Source organism: Panthera pardus, unplaced genomic scaffold, assembly GCF_024362965.1.
Source record: "Panthera pardus isolate Hobbes unplaced genomic scaffold, ASM2436296v1 HiC_scaffold_10, whole genome shotgun sequence".
Lineage (NCBI taxonomy): Eukaryota > Metazoa > Chordata > Mammalia > Carnivora > Felidae > Panthera > Panthera pardus.
Genome location: NW_026526655.1, coordinates 27,966,132 through 27,981,449, shown reverse-complemented (window position 1 = coordinate 27,981,449; position 15,318 = coordinate 27,966,132). Strand labels below are relative to the sequence as shown.

Genomic DNA, 15,318 nt, shown 5'->3' with positions numbered 1-15,318 from the left:
ATTGTGAAAAGAACTTTTCATGTGTCATGTCCTTTAACCCCCATAATAACTACTAAGAATTATTGTATATATCCTCAGTTTTTAGAAAGTTAAACTTAAGTACCTTGCTCAAGATTACAGAAGTAGCTGGAAGGTGGGATTTGAACATGGATCTCTTTGGCTTTGTCAGGAATCTATTCACTACAAATAGCAGAAGACTCAAGTGACTACTGGGGCTTAACCAAATAACAGTTTATTTTTCTGAAAAAGCAACATCCGGAGACAGGCAGTTGCTGGCATTGGTTCAGTTAGTCAGCATTGTCATGACAGTAGAGGGGGTAGTTTCTTTATGATTCTCTTAAATTTTCCTCATGATCAGAATGTTCCAGTTCATGTCTCCATTTGAGGCAGAGAGAAGGGAAGTAGGTATAAGCTGCAGCTGTTTCCTGTGATGAGGAATGCAGAGGCTTCCCCTGCGGTCTCATTGGCTAGTGAGGAATCTCGTGACCACCCCTTCCTGGAAGGGACAACAGCGCTGTCCTGATTGCTTATACAAATCGTGATTCGTTTTCTGGGGTTCTCCACATTGCCACCCCAACCAGAATTGCAGTTCTTTCAGCAAGGAACAAGGTGGGCTTGGATATTAAGGAGGCCATAATGGGGTCTGCCACCCTAAACTAATAAGCACTTTATGAATGACATTTTATGTGGATTTTATAGATGGTAAATTGAGCAAGATTAGAATCATATATGCTAAGCTCAGAGATGATACATAGATGATATATATGTATATACCAAATTCAAAACTAGGAATAAAATTACAGAGTGAGCTAGGGCGCCTGGGTGGCTCAGTCGGTTGAACGTCCAACTCTTGATTTTGGCTCAGATCATGATCTCATGGTTGGTGGGATTGAGCCCCTGACCTCCCTCCCCCCCTCCCCCCCCACCTCGCCTCCGGGATCTGTACTGACAGTGCAGAGCCTGCGTGGGATTCTCTATTTCTCCCTCTCTGTCTCTTCCTCTCCCCCCACCCCAAGTAAATACATTAAAAAAAGGTATGTAAGCTTTGGCCATCTTATACTAATTTCTGAAAAATGCTGAAAAAATCTTACATTTTGCTGTGTTAAAATATAGGAACACAAATGGTACAGAGATATTACCTTTAACTCTGAATTCTGTTTTTCTGTAGAATTTCTCATTTTGATATATAGCTACCTGAACATAGCTCTTCTTTTACGTTTCTGATAATAAAAGTGCTTGACTAACCACCTCCCCCCCCAAACCCATAAAACATATGGAATAATGTTATTACCTTCGTGTAATGGGTTCTTGCTAAGAAAGGAATGAGTTGAAAATCTTTTTTCTCTTTTCACCTGTAGTGACCTGTACTGAATATGTTACCTTTTCTTTTTAGCCAAAAAGACTTCTGGAATGCTGTCCTTCTTCCGAGGAACAGCAGGGAAAAGCCCTGATCTCTCTTCCCAGAAAAGAGAGACCTTACGTGGAGCAGACAGTGCTTACTACCAGGTTGGGCAGACGGGCAAGGAGGGGACGGAGAATCAAGGTGCTGAGTCTCAAGGTGTGTTAAAGGAAACCAAATGAGCTTATTTTAGCTGCCTGTGTTCTTTCTAGCCTTAAGTAGATAATTCTTACTGCTGAAACTCAGACATTCGCTGTCTTCTCATGCCTCAGTATGGCAGAGTGGAAAAAGCATGGTGCTGATAGAGGCCAGATGTTATTGCTGTCACTTACTGTGTGGTAGAATCAGAAATCCTTAGTTTCCATACCTGTAAAGTGGCAAAAGCAATGTCTTCTGAGGCTTACTAGGACTGAGTGACATTACACACGTAGAACATGTAAGTCACAGTATATATTCAAATATTTTCACTCCACTACCCCCTTAGACATTTCCTTTCTTTTCCAGTCTCTATAGGGTTGAGGGCATTGATGTCTGCCTTCGTTTTGATATTTTATTTTATTTTATTTTATTTTATTTTATTTTATTTTATTTTATTTTATTTTAATTTTTATTTTTGAAAAAAAATTTTTTTTAAGTTTATTTATTCTTGAGAGATAGAGACAGAGTGCAAGCACGGGAGGGGGAGAGAGAGGGGGAGACACAGAATCAGAAGCAGGCTCCAGGCTCTGAGCTGTCAGCACAGAGTCCAACATGGGGCTCGAACTCATGAACCATGAGATCATGACTTGAGCTGATGTTGGACGTTTAACCAACTGAGCCACCCAGGCGCCCCCGTTTTGATATTTTAAAATATGTCTACTTGATTATGTTTGGATATGAGGTTAGACCAGGCACAGGCAAATCATGCTCACCTGTTTTTGTAAGTAAAGTTGTATTAGAACATAAGCACACCCATTCATTTACTTATTGTCTGGCTGCTTTCGTGTTATATTGAAAAATTGAATAGTTTTGACTGAATAAAATACTTACATCTAGCCCTTACAGAAATAGTTTGGTGACCCTGGGTTAGATCATGAATTAATAGTCTACAAGATAGCATAATATATTTTCATTAGTACTTAAGCTTTCTGTTTAGGATTCTGTAGGCTTCTGTTGGGCTGTAATCCTTGGAAGACATTGGTGCTTAGAAAACTAATTTTGAAATGTGAGACATAGAGGATTATTTCTTCTAACTATTAAAGTATGTTCCAAACTTGTAATAATTAGAGTAGATCTAGACACACAAATCAAATATAAAAAATTGCTCTGAGGTAGACACTAGTATATTTTATGTATTGTATATATATCTTAGCGTATAACAAAGAAAGCATCTGGGAATGCAAGCTGGTGCAGCCACCCTGGAAAACAGGATGGAGGTTCCTCAAAAAACTAAAAATAGAACTACCTATGACCCAGGAATTGCACTACTAGGCATTTTTCCAGGGGATACAGGAGTGCTGTTTCGAAGGGACACATGCACCCCCATGTTTATAGCAGCACTATCAACAATAGCCAAAGTATGGAAAGAGCCCAAATGCCCATCAATGGATGAATGGATGAAGAAGATGTGGGATATATATACAATGGAGTATTACTCGGCAATCAAAAAAAATGAAATCTTGCCATTTGTAGCTACGTGGATGGAACTGGAGGGTATTACGCTAAGTGAAATTAGTCAGTCAGAGAAAGACAAGAATCATATGACTTCCCTCATATGAGGACTTTAAGAGACAAACCAGATGAACATAAGGAAAGGGAAACAAAAATAATATCAAAACAGTGAAGGGGACTAAACAGAAGAGACTCATAAATATGGAGAACAAACAGAGGGTTACTGGAGGGGTTGTGGGAAGGGGGACGGGCTAAATGGGTAAGGGGCATTAAGGAATCTACTCCTGAAATCATTGCTTCACTGTATGCTAACTAATTTGGATGTAAATTTTAAAAAATAAAAAACAAAATAAAATAAATACAAAAACACTAACTCTAAAAGATATATTCTCCCCTATGTTTATTGCAGCATTATTTACAATAGCCAAATTATGGAAGTAGCTCAGTGTTCATCAACAGATGAATGGATAAAGAAGTAGCATCTATACCATCTATATATGTATATATTGCAACAACATGGATGAATGTAGAGGCTATCATCCTAAGTGAAATAAGTCAGAGAAAGTCAAGTACCATATGATTTCACTCACATGTGGAATTTAAGAAAACAAATGAAGAAAGAAAGAAAAAAGACAAACATTCTTAACTATAGAGAACAAACTGATGGTTACCAGAAGGGAGGTGGGTGTGAGGATGGGTGAAATAGGAGAGGGGGATTAAAGAGTGTATTTATCATGATGAGCACTGTGTAATGTAATTGTTGAATCACTGTATTGTACAACTGAAACTAATATAACACTATATATTAACTACACTGGAATTAAAATTAAAAAAAGATTATCCATCAAAAAAAAAAGCATCTCAGGCTGTTGGAGAAGCATGATTCCACACACAGGGAAGACAGTCATAAACTGAGAAAGAAGTAATGGAAACTTGATGTAAGAGCGGAGTTAGTATATTACTCTCAGAGGCATCAAATACAAGAAAAAGTATTCTTCAACCTGAATTTCTCCATTTTTCATATGAAAATTGATGTTTCAAAAGGTACCTATATTTTTTTTTCAATATATGAAATTTGTTGTCAAATTGGTTTCCATACAACAGGTACCTATATTTTTGTGATAGTCTACACAAGCTTAATTGTACATATAATACTTGCTTGAGAGTGATTTGACCAGGATAACAGGGGGTTGACTTGTTAGTTTTTGTTATTATGTCGGGGGTGTGGGGGGGGTGGGGAAACAAAATGAACTGGTAACCCATTTAAAACTTTGGCTTAACTAACGATATTAAACCTTGTAGATGAGGTAGATGGAGGAGATACACAAAAGAAACAACTCATAAATCCTCATGTGGAATTACGTAAGTAAGAGATAAAATACTGATGGTGCAGGGACGGGGACTGTAATTGAGGAAACTGTTATTTCAGGCTTCTAGTTAGTTGTATACTAGATAAATATCCTGTTTCTTACAATAAATATTAACTCTGTGTCCTGACATAAACTTTATTTAATCTAGATTTAGTTTATAAAATAAACATTATTTAGTTTATAAAGAAGCTTAGTTTAAATTATAATTTAATTTATAATGATTTGATTTCTAACGTTTAAGTAATTATTATGTAGTCTAGAGCTATAGCCGTGACCAGGTGTCTAGCATTTTGTGTGTGTGTGTGTGTGTGTGTGTGTGTGTGCCAAAAACGTGTCATCCAGAATATGTAGTAAAATTTAAGATGTAAAAGCACAATGAGGAAAATACAGTAACCTATAAAGTTAGAAATGGGTCTTATTTTATGTTTGATTTTTCTGTAAGGTCATAAGGTGTTTTTTAATTTTCCTTGAGGGTTACTTTAACAGAACTGTGATAAACAGGGATGTAGATGTGGCGTGAGAAATGCTGTCGTGAAGAAAACCAAATGGTCGCATTTGTTGGTGGTGGGAGTGAGCAAGAAGGAAGAGAGATTTTTGGCTCATAAAAGCCCCTCACCCCCCTTTTATCTTTAACACTTCTGTTTATAGAATTTTCTGACGCGAATGCCAAGTTTTACTGTCGGCTCTACTATGCGGGAGAGTTTCATAAGATGCGTGAGGTGATTCTGGGGAGCAGTGAAGAAGATTTCATTCGTTCTCTTTCCCACTCGTCGCCCTGGCAGGCCCGTGGGGGCAAATCAGGAGCTGCCTTCTATGCCACGGAAGGGAAGTCTTTTTATCTTCTACTGACTGAGTAGTAGCTATCTTTTGCCCTCAGATGATTTAGGACTCACTTAAATTGAGGTTGTATGATACTGCCAGTTGTCAAGCAAGGGTTTCTTTTTTTATGGTTGAAAGGATGTAATAATTTTTAAGAGTGTACATATGTGTGGTGCGTATTTAGAGACAGACATTGATCCGATCCTTGCTAAACTCTGATCTGGTTTTGACTTCTCCAAATGTAAATAGTAACAGAGAATTTCTAGAAGAGTCAAAAGGGGTACCTCAGAGCTGGTGAGAGAAAGATAAAAATACAAATACTTAACTTGAAAATCGGAAGCCCAGGTTCTTCACCTGCAGAGGTTTACAGAAGGTGATGACTGTTTGTACTTTATGTTCCGTTCTCCATACCCTGAGAGCAAAATTATTTGAGAAAATGCCGCAGGAGGAATGTTGCTTGATACAAGCCTTCATAACTGTGACTTACTGCACTGTTAACAAAGGAGTTTATAAAATTTTACATAGTAGTTAGCACTCAGTAAGTAGTTTTACTTAGTATCTAGTTATGAATTTAGGTGTGGTTCTTGACTACATAAATCCTCAGGAACCTCTTGAGCCCTCAATTACTTGAGAACTATATTCTTTTTATTTATTTATTTGTTTATTTATTTATTTTTGAGAGACTGAGAGAGGGAGACAGAGGATCCGAAGTGGGCTCTATGCTGACAGCCGAGAGCCTGCTGCGGGGCTCGAACTCACGAACTGTGAGATCATGACCTGAGCTCACGTCAGATGCTTAACCGACTGAGCCACCCCAGGTGCCCCATTGAGAACTATATTCTGATTAAAATTTTCCCTTGACATTAGAAAATATCCCTTAAAGCTATGAAGCAAACAAATCATTTGGCATCTTTGGAATGATTTATTATAGATTACCTCAGGAAATACTGTGACTGAATAAATGCATATGACACTTCTACCTTTTAGATGATAGATTCATTTTGAAGCAGATGCCTCGTCTGGAAGTCCAGTCTTTCCTCGACTTTGCACCACACTACTTCAATTATATTACAAATGCTGTTCAACAAAAGGTAGAAATCCCAAACCTTGGTCCGTAATTAGAGTTTTTTGGGCTTTTTCACATCCTGAGAATTCATCCCAATGGCAGTCTTTTCCATGCTAAAATAGGGACAGGACATGACTGGATCTCTGTTATGTTATTAAAGTGTGAGAGAATGTAGTCATTTCAAACCCTCTTTCCTACCTTTGCCAGCCCGGAACCAAGAGATCTTGAGCAGGTTGCATTTAGTGTGTGTGTGTGTGTGTGTGTGTGTGTGTGTGTGTGTGTGTGTGTGTGTGTAGAAACATTAAGATTGAATGCTAATGCCTGCACATTAGAATTTGTAATTTTGTGAAGACAGAAACTAGAAGTGTTTGTTAAGACAGGTGTATGGATCCTTAGGTAGAGAGAGAGGCAGCCAGTGGTTCAGGTTTGCCCACTTGACATTTAGCCATGATCTTCCCAGTGAGTGTATAAGGGAGTCACATAGATTGTTTTTCACTTATGGTTTATTGCATATTTTAGGGGAAATTATATGTCATAGTAAAATTTGTGATTTTGAGAAATTGTAAAGCCTTATCCTTTGGGCGAATATTAAGGATCATTAATGTTTTTATTGGCATTGCTGTTTTACTTCTCACTTGCTTCTGAGATTCAAGGGTTTAAGTTTCTTTCAAGGCCCTCTGGTCCTATTAATAGAACATTAGTTTGGATATTACATGGATAATCCAGATATGGGTATTAAATTACAAATAATTATTTTTGATAAGAGTTGACTTTCATTTTTTTTTTTTTTCTTGATCAGAGGCCCACTGCATTGGCCAAAATTCTTGGAGTTTACAGAATTGGTTATAAGAATTCTCAGAACAATACTGAGAAGAAGTTAGATCTCCTTGTCATGGAAAATCTTTTCTATGGGAGAAAGATGGCACAGGTAAGGATATTGAACTATGCAAGCCACTTAGCTACTGGAAACTTTGGCACTTCTGGTTCCTGATTATAAGGAGTTAGAGAATAACATCTTATTTAATAGAATTAAGCCTTTGTTGCTAGGCCAATTTTAACTTTGGAATTGTTGAACCCTGTAGGAAAGAATAAAGAGGAATATTGTAGATGGGTCCTCAAATTTAACCTTTCCAATATCCTAGAAACACAGAATTACAGAATTAGAAGGCAGATCTGTCTCCATCTCTGTTTTAAAGAGGAAGAAACTAAGACCCAGAAAAATTTAACTTTTTGACAGTCACACAGATACTACCAGAACTCAAGTTGTTTTAGATTCTAGAAAAGTACCTTTCAAGAGTGTTGGTCCTTGAACTGTTTGTCCCTAGTCTGGTGAGGTAAGGAGTTTATACTAGAATATAATTCAATGCACTGCTTTCTTCATTGAGAGTGTGGTGCTGTGCTGAACGAACAGTGTGCTTAATGATGCAACTGTTTCACATTCTAGCACTAGCTCCTTATGTTGTCATGAGCCAGTGACAACTGACTAGCATTAGTCTGCAGAACACACTTCATGTTGCACTGATCTAGGACCTAAGTCCCCTGACCTTTGAGTGTGTGGCTTTTACCACCCCAAAATTTCTAGAGACCTGCTGTTGCTTCTATATTGCCGTAAGTATTGCATAGGGTTTTGGTATCAAAGCTGTAAGTTTCCTAAGACTGTTTGCATCTGTATTTTAACTGCTTTACGATTCAGTGATATACTTTTGGAGTTATTTGTTAATGTTTCTTAAAGTTGATTAAGTGTGTTAGTGTATTTCTGAAATGTTTGAGTAGTTGACTACCTAGGTATTAATTTTCAATGATGAATCATATCACCATTTATTTTATGTATTGAACAGTTATAATGCATGCATTTAATGGCTTCTATAAGTTATGATTAAGTTTTAAAATTAAATTTAACAGTGTATATAATGGTATGGGCTGTAAAGAGTCTTTCTGCATTTCCAATTTAATTACATTAATTCATTGCACAACTCATGCATAAATAACAGAGAATTTCTTTTCTGCTAGGTTTTTGATTTGAAGGGTTCACTTAGGAATAGAAATGTAAAAACTGATACTGGGAAAGAGAGCTGTGATGTAGTCCTGCTGGATGAAAATCTCTTAAAGATGGTTCGAGACAACCCCCTGTATATCCGTTCTCATTCCAAAGCCGTGCTGAGAGCCTCGATCCGTAGTGATTCCCACTTCCTTTCTAGCCACCTCATTATAGATTATTCTTTGCTGGTTGGACGAGATGATACCAGCAATGAGCTGGTAGTCGGAATTATAGGTAAGTCGGCAAGCATACCTTCTAGTTCATGATTGAAGCCAGAGTATATTTGAAGATTATACTCAGCCTGGTCTCGTAATAGCTTGTTAAATATTTTCACCAACTTACACTTGAAAATTCACAATCAATAGCTTTTAAATTCTAGTTACCTTCTATTCAGTGTCCTCATTTTCATTTTCATTATCTTTACCAAAAACAACCTGTATTGAAAAAGTTACTTGTAAATGAAGCGCTGTGAAGTTGTAATGAGGATTGAATGAATTAATATGGAGACAAACCTTGGGGGCAGCACCTGGCAGTGTTGTTAGCACTCAGTAAACATGGTAGAAGTAATAGTAATTCCTGTCGTTATTTTCTTACACTTACTAACGTAGCTTTACTGCCAATATTGCCTCCTGTAACAGATTATATTCGAACATTTACATGGGACAAAAAGCTTGAGATGGTTGTGAAATCAACAGGAATTTTAGGGGGACAAGGTGAGCAGAATTTTTGTTTATTCTTTAAACTGTTCTTCTGCCTTCCTTATCAGTTAACATTTAAAAAATGGATACTTTTTTGGGGCACCTGGGTGGCCTCAGTTGGTTGAGCATCTGACTCTTTTTTTTAAAAAAAAACTTTTCTAACGTTTATTTATTTTTGAGAGACAGAGCACGAGCCGGGAGGGGCAGAGAGAGAGGGAAACACGGAATCGGAAGCAGGCTCCAGGCTCCAGGCTCTGAGCTGTCAGCACAGAGCTGACAGCTCGAATTCCCGAACCATGAGATCTTGACCTGAGCCGAAGTTGGATGCTCAACTGACTGAGCCACCCAAACACCCCAAGCATCTGACTCTTGATTTTGGCTCAGGTCATGATCCCAGGGTCGTAGGATCAAGTCCTGTGGCAGGCTCTGTGCTGAGCATGGATGGAGCCTCCTTAAGGTTCTCTCCCTCTCCCTCCCCCACCCCTCTCTCTCTCTCTCTCTCTCTCTCTTCCTCTTTCTTTCTCTCTCTCTCCCTCTCTCCCCACCCCCCGCTGCCTCCCTCCCTCCCTCCCTTTCTCTTCCCGCTCCTCTCCCTGCTCATGCTTGCTCTTTCTCTAAAAAAAAAAAAAAAAAAAAAAAAAAATTAAAAAAAAACCCCAGAAATAAAAAGTGGGTACTTTTTTAAATTCTAAAAAAGTAAGTGGTTATCTCTGATTTTATCATTTCCCAGATGATCAAATAATAAAGGGAATTGCGTAGGTGGGGGAATAATTGGTTTTAAATTTGTGTTAAGTTGCCAAGGGTTCTCAAGTTGAGAAGTTACCCAAAAAAGGCCATAGATTCTGAATAAGAGGTTGTCTCTAATTAACGCTTCAATCTTCAAAGTTCTCTGAGCACTGCCAGCTCCATTTGTGCTTTCATACATTTCGCATCTCTAGGCAAGAGCCAGTCTTCTAAAATGGAACCCCCTAGCAGGAAGGACCTGTCCCATGTCGTGGGGCACAGTGAACACCCCTCTGTCCTTTCTGAGACTGCTGTGGTGTGTGTGTCTTTATGGCAGTTTTCATGAAAGAACATAGCTGTTCAGATCAGTTGTTGATCAACTATGTAACAGCTTTTTCCCTTTGCTCTTTTCATAATCTCAGGTAAAATGCCCACCGTGGTCTCTCCAGAGTTGTACAGGACTAGATTTTGTGAAGCAATGGACAAGTACTTCCTGATGGTACCAGACCACTGGACAGGCTTAGGTCTGAACTGCTGAAATAGACCATGAGTGAAAAGGTGCCTGGAACAAAGGACCAAAAATAAGCTACATGTTTTATTTCTTCATCACATTCTCCACAGTATGCCAAGGCCTTTCCGTTCTGTGGTTGTGTGGGCTCCGTGTACCTGAAGTGTTAAAACTCCATGGATTTGCACTTTGGTTTTGATACCTACAAATTAGCTGTCCTTAGGCCGGGAGGTTGCATGAACATTTTTCCACTTAAGCGGGAATATAGACCCGTTTCAAAGGATTAAAGACAAATGTGTGGTCAGTGATGAGATAGGGTAAAAAACGGTTGTCAGACTTGTTAACAATCCTGTTAAGAAAATAACGTCTCCTAGATTGTGAGTTTCCTGGCATCATGTTGGACGTATTCTTTACTTAGAAAGCATTTGTAGAGCTGGTGACTTTGTGTTTCTTATGTGACAATATAATGTTATGTATTATCAGAATTTATGAAATCTTTAAAAAATTCCAAATTATACTATTAATGGCCAGTCAAACAGATTGACACAATCTGTTCTTGTTTTATTGAAGAATTTGACTTAAATTGGGAACCCTGTTGTGTGTTCTTATCTTGCTCTGGTTTTCAGTATGCTTGATGTTGTTTAGGTTCTCTCTTCTCTGTGGATGACAGGAGACTATAGCTATTAACCCGAAGCCTTCTTTTGGAGCTGTTTTTTAAGCTTGTTTGTAACTTTTTTGCAATTAATATGTTCAACTACACTTATCTGCACCTGCTCATCTTGTAGGTTTTCCTCCACTTTCAGGGAAACAGTAAATGAGTCTATAGTGACTAAATTCCCAAAGGGAGAATTACTAAGGATTTTTTTAATGTAAAAAAGGAATTAGACCTTATCCAAGAAATTGGGTGAGAGGTAGGCACTTGTTTTTTGTAAAGGTAAAGTGTCTTTTTCAATACAGATAGCAATTTAAGTGGCATCTATAAAACTAAGAGGTTTCTAGTGTGGACATCCCTGTTTCTTAACTTTCTGTGCCAGTTTCTAGGCCAGTTCTGATTATTGAGAACTGTTAAGAGATAAAATATTTGTAGTAAGGAACTTCTTGTTTAATAGAGTTTTGTTTGTTTTAAAATATGATCAGATAGAGTACTAAACTAACTATCTTTGGGGAAATAACAGAACGCCAAATATTTCCTCGTGGCTTCTTTCCCTAACAAGGATACTTGGGGGATTTATAAAGTTTTATATAAAGTTCTGTTCTTTTCAGGCTTTCCTGTAAGAGCACATTTCTATTGTAACTTTCACAAAACAAGAAAAAGGAATCTGGGTACATTCCGGTTACAGAGACTTATAAGTATGTGAAATAGGAACATTTTGGAAAGTTTGCTTTAGAGAATGAAAACATTAGTTTGGTATTTGGTGCTTATTGGAAACCGTGGTTTCTTTTGAACTAGAAACATGTTGGCCAAGGACTTAAAACTGATGATAAGCTTAAAAAAAAAACCCCAAAAACCTGGGTGTGCCTTTTGAAAACACACAGAACACTGGTGGTTTTAGAGGAGAAAAGGACCGCGTCCTGCAAGAGAAACATTGGAACATTGTTAACTTCTTGTGAGTCCAGGAACAATGGATCGTGCATCTCATTCTGAATGTAAACACGGTTTTGTCTCTGTTCTTTTTTTGTGTCAGGATACTTGGGAGTATTTATCTTGTCCGTTTCCTGCACCCCCAGTCACGCACACCTCCACAAGTTATCTTCCCTCAGCTGTAATCAGGTCGTTTCTCAGTTTTAGTCTCAACACTATGTGTATGTGTAGCTTGGATCCTTCACTGGAATAACTCCTGATAATAATATGTCACGTTGATTTTGTTTGGCTTGCTCATGACTTGAAAGATTATTTTTTAAAGCACTGCTGCCTCTTAGATAATTCCGTGGCTAAAAAAATTCCAGGATAATATAATCTTGAAGCAATACTTGCTGCCTTGCAAGGGTGACCTGTCCTTTTAAAACTGTCTTAATGCAAGGGAAGTTAATTTGTCATGAGTGGTAGAACTATATCCTCAGCCCTTGCTGCTTTTGTTGAGGCCACTACCATATATATATACATATATAAGGTGTTTCAAATAGCATGCTCTTCAGTGGTAAGCATTGAATGACTGCTCGCCTCTCTTGAATTCCCTTTCGAGGCTTGGAGGATGTCAGTGTTGGAAAGTTACGACTAAGGAAGATACCTGAGTACTTTCTTCCTTAGAATAAAATATGAATCCTAAGAATAACTGATAGTAGCACAAGAAAACTATGTGAATGTGTTGCATTGTATAAAAATACTATTTATAAATGTGAAGGTTGTTGATGCCATCAAAACTTTATGGAAAAATAAAAAGGATTTCCTTTTTTCTTACCCAAGCCTGAGAAAAATAAGGGGAACCAGCTATTGCAAGCCCTTTTGTAGTCTGTTGAATAATTTAAATTTCTAGACATTCAAAATTTCCTACAAAATATGCTGCTTATAATTTTTTTCTTGATCCAGTCGTGAGTGCTTTTCTAGCCTTGGCTTTTATTGGGTTTTGTAAATAGGGTCGTATTGGTTTTGGTGGCATCAGTGTCTCCTTGGCATTTTACCCACTAGCAGTGGGCTTGTATAAAACTGCCAAGGAAAAGTAACCTACCTGTAGAAAGTTTGCTTAGCTAGCAGAGTGAAACTGTTGTGAATGAGCCTGGTGGGGAAACAGGTCAGGCCATTCATTATTCCTCAAGTGTTAACATACTGACTTATGCAGTATTCAGACCATCTAGTGCAATGCCTTTTTCTTTGTTTGTTTTTGTAACACGGGTGCAGTGTATTATAGAAAAATAAAGATTACAATCATGAGCAGTTTTATTAATGCTGCTGTGCTGGTTTTGTAAAAAATGTACATTATGCCTTTTGACAGGTTTAATTTTAACTAGAGAAATGACATTGTAAATCACAATATCCTCTTTTAATTTAATATGAAAAATTCAATTAACAATATTGAAAATACTTACTGTATTATATTGTATATATTTCTCTACCTTGGTTCTAGCTGTTTTATATGATTGACATGTTATTTAAGAGATAAAACTGCCTTGACCTTTTGGAGACATACTATAAATAAAGAAGACTTACAATAAACTGAGAATCAACTTCAGTTTGTTTTGAATCGGCTTCAGGAAATTAACACGGGGAGATGGAGTTTGGGGCCCAAATCTCGCCCCTCGCCCCTCGCCCCTCGCCCCTCGCCCCTCGCCTCTGGCCTCTGGCCTCAAAGCGTTGCCTTCTGTTCATTCTCTTCCCCATCATTTTTCCCCCTGGAGAATTTAAGTCTTTCACTAGTAAACAGCCCTTCCTTCTTAAGTCTCAGAAAGGGGGTCTTAAACCTGTGTGTTTGCGTCTACCACTAATGGCCTCGCCTCTTCTGTCCTCCTCCTGGTCTTCATGTGTTTCCGTTTTCTTGGCGGGACGCTCAGGAAAGCCAGGGAAGGCCGAATTCACCTCTCTGGCAGGCTCTCAGCTGTTGGCTGCTCTCAGACGTGTTCAGACACGACCCGCCTGCCTGCGGTGGATCCGCTGTGCTGCAAGCTCGAAGCTGTGGACGCGCGCTCCCCTTCACCGCGCCTGGGCTCCCCCGGGGCACAGCGTCGCCGCCTGGCGGCCGCGTCGGCTCCTGCGGCCCCGCCTCTGCCCTGCGGGTAAAGAGACAGTGCAGGCACCTGCCAGCCAGTGCTCTGTTCCCACTTACCTGAAGGAAGTGTCTTGTGTTGGAAATTCATTTCTTGTACAATTCCTGGGTCAGTGCTTAACAAAGTTAAGATTGTTAACCCACGTTTAAAAACTGTGGTTAAGACAATCCCAAATGTATCATCTTCACCGCGTTTAAGTATATACTTTAGTGGTAACTATACTCACGTTGCACATTATACCCCCAGAACGTACTCATCTTGCAGGCCTGCAACTGTATCCATTTAACAACTCTTCCTGCTCACCCTGGTCTCTCGTGACCATCCTGCTTTCTGTTCCCGTTAATCTGACCACTTCGGGTACTTTACGAGAAATCAGACAAGATTTGTCTCTCTGGGGCCGGCTTATGTTGCTTAGTGTCCTATCCTCAAGATTCATTCATGTTGTAGCATTTCCTCCCTCTGTTAAGTTAAATGCTATTCCAGGTTGAATGATATTCCATTGTATGTAGGCACCACATTTCTTTTTTCATCATCAGTGCACCTTTGAATTGCTTCTGCCTCTTGGCTGCTGTGAATAATGCTATCACGAACATGGAAATTCAAATGTATGTGCAAGATTCTTTTAAAAACTTCTTTTAGATAAATATGGAGAAGTGGGATTGCTGGATCACAAGGCAGTTCTATTTTTTTAAAATGTTTTGAGGAACCTCCACACTGTTTCCCCTAGCAGCCGTACTGTTTTACGGTCCCACCCACTGTATACAAGGGTACCAATTTCTTCACATCCTTTTTTAACACTTAGATACTTATTTTGATGGTAGCCATCCTAATGAGTGTGACATAATATCTCATGTGCTTTTTCTAAGTTTTTTCTTTTTTAATTATTTTTTAAAAATTTCTTTATTTTTGAGAGTCAGAGCACGAGCAGGGGAGGTGCAGAGAGAGAGGGAGACACAGAATCCGAAGCAAGCTCCAGGCTCTGAGCTGTCAGCACAGAGCCCGATGTGGGGCTTGAACTTACAGACCACGAGATGATGTCCCGAGCCGAACTTGGATGCTTAACCAGCTGAGCTACCCAGGTGCCCCTCTAAGTTTTGTTTTGTTTTATTTTTTTTTAAATTTATTTTATTATTTATTTTTGAGGGAGAGAGAGAGGGGTGTGTGTGTGTGTGTGTGTGCGTATATGTGCACATTTGTGAGTTGGGGAGGGGCAGAGAGGGAGAGAGAGAATCTCAGGCAGGCTCTGCACTATCAAGGCAGAGCCCGATGCAGGGCTGGAACTCTTGAACCGTGAGATCATGACCTGAGGAAATCAGACACTTAACCCACTGAGCCACCCAGGAGCCCC

General features: G+C 38.9%; 1 protein-coding gene across 1 annotated transcript in view; it reads left to right on the top strand.

The window, feature by feature from the left end:
• The window catches only part of PIKFYVE (phosphoinositide kinase, FYVE-type zinc finger containing), an 81,602-nt gene extending 68,173 nt beyond the window's left edge, over positions 1 to 13,429 (top strand). The window contains exons 36-43 of the mRNA XM_019446183.2: positions 1,394 to 1,558; positions 4,352 to 4,411; positions 5,068 to 5,244; positions 6,226 to 6,329; positions 7,104 to 7,232; positions 8,315 to 8,576; positions 8,981 to 9,055; positions 10,186 to 13,429. Coding sequence (XP_019301728.2) covers positions 1,394 to 1,558; positions 4,352 to 4,411; positions 5,068 to 5,244; positions 6,226 to 6,329; positions 7,104 to 7,232; positions 8,315 to 8,576; positions 8,981 to 9,055; positions 10,186 to 10,301 — 1,088 coding nt within the window. The 3' untranslated portion in view covers positions 10,302 to 13,429. The remainder of the gene's footprint in view (positions 1 to 1,393; positions 1,559 to 4,351; positions 4,412 to 5,067; positions 5,245 to 6,225; positions 6,330 to 7,103; positions 7,233 to 8,314; positions 8,577 to 8,980; positions 9,056 to 10,185) is intronic.
• The last annotated feature ends 1,889 nt before the right edge of the window (positions 13,430 to 15,318 follow it).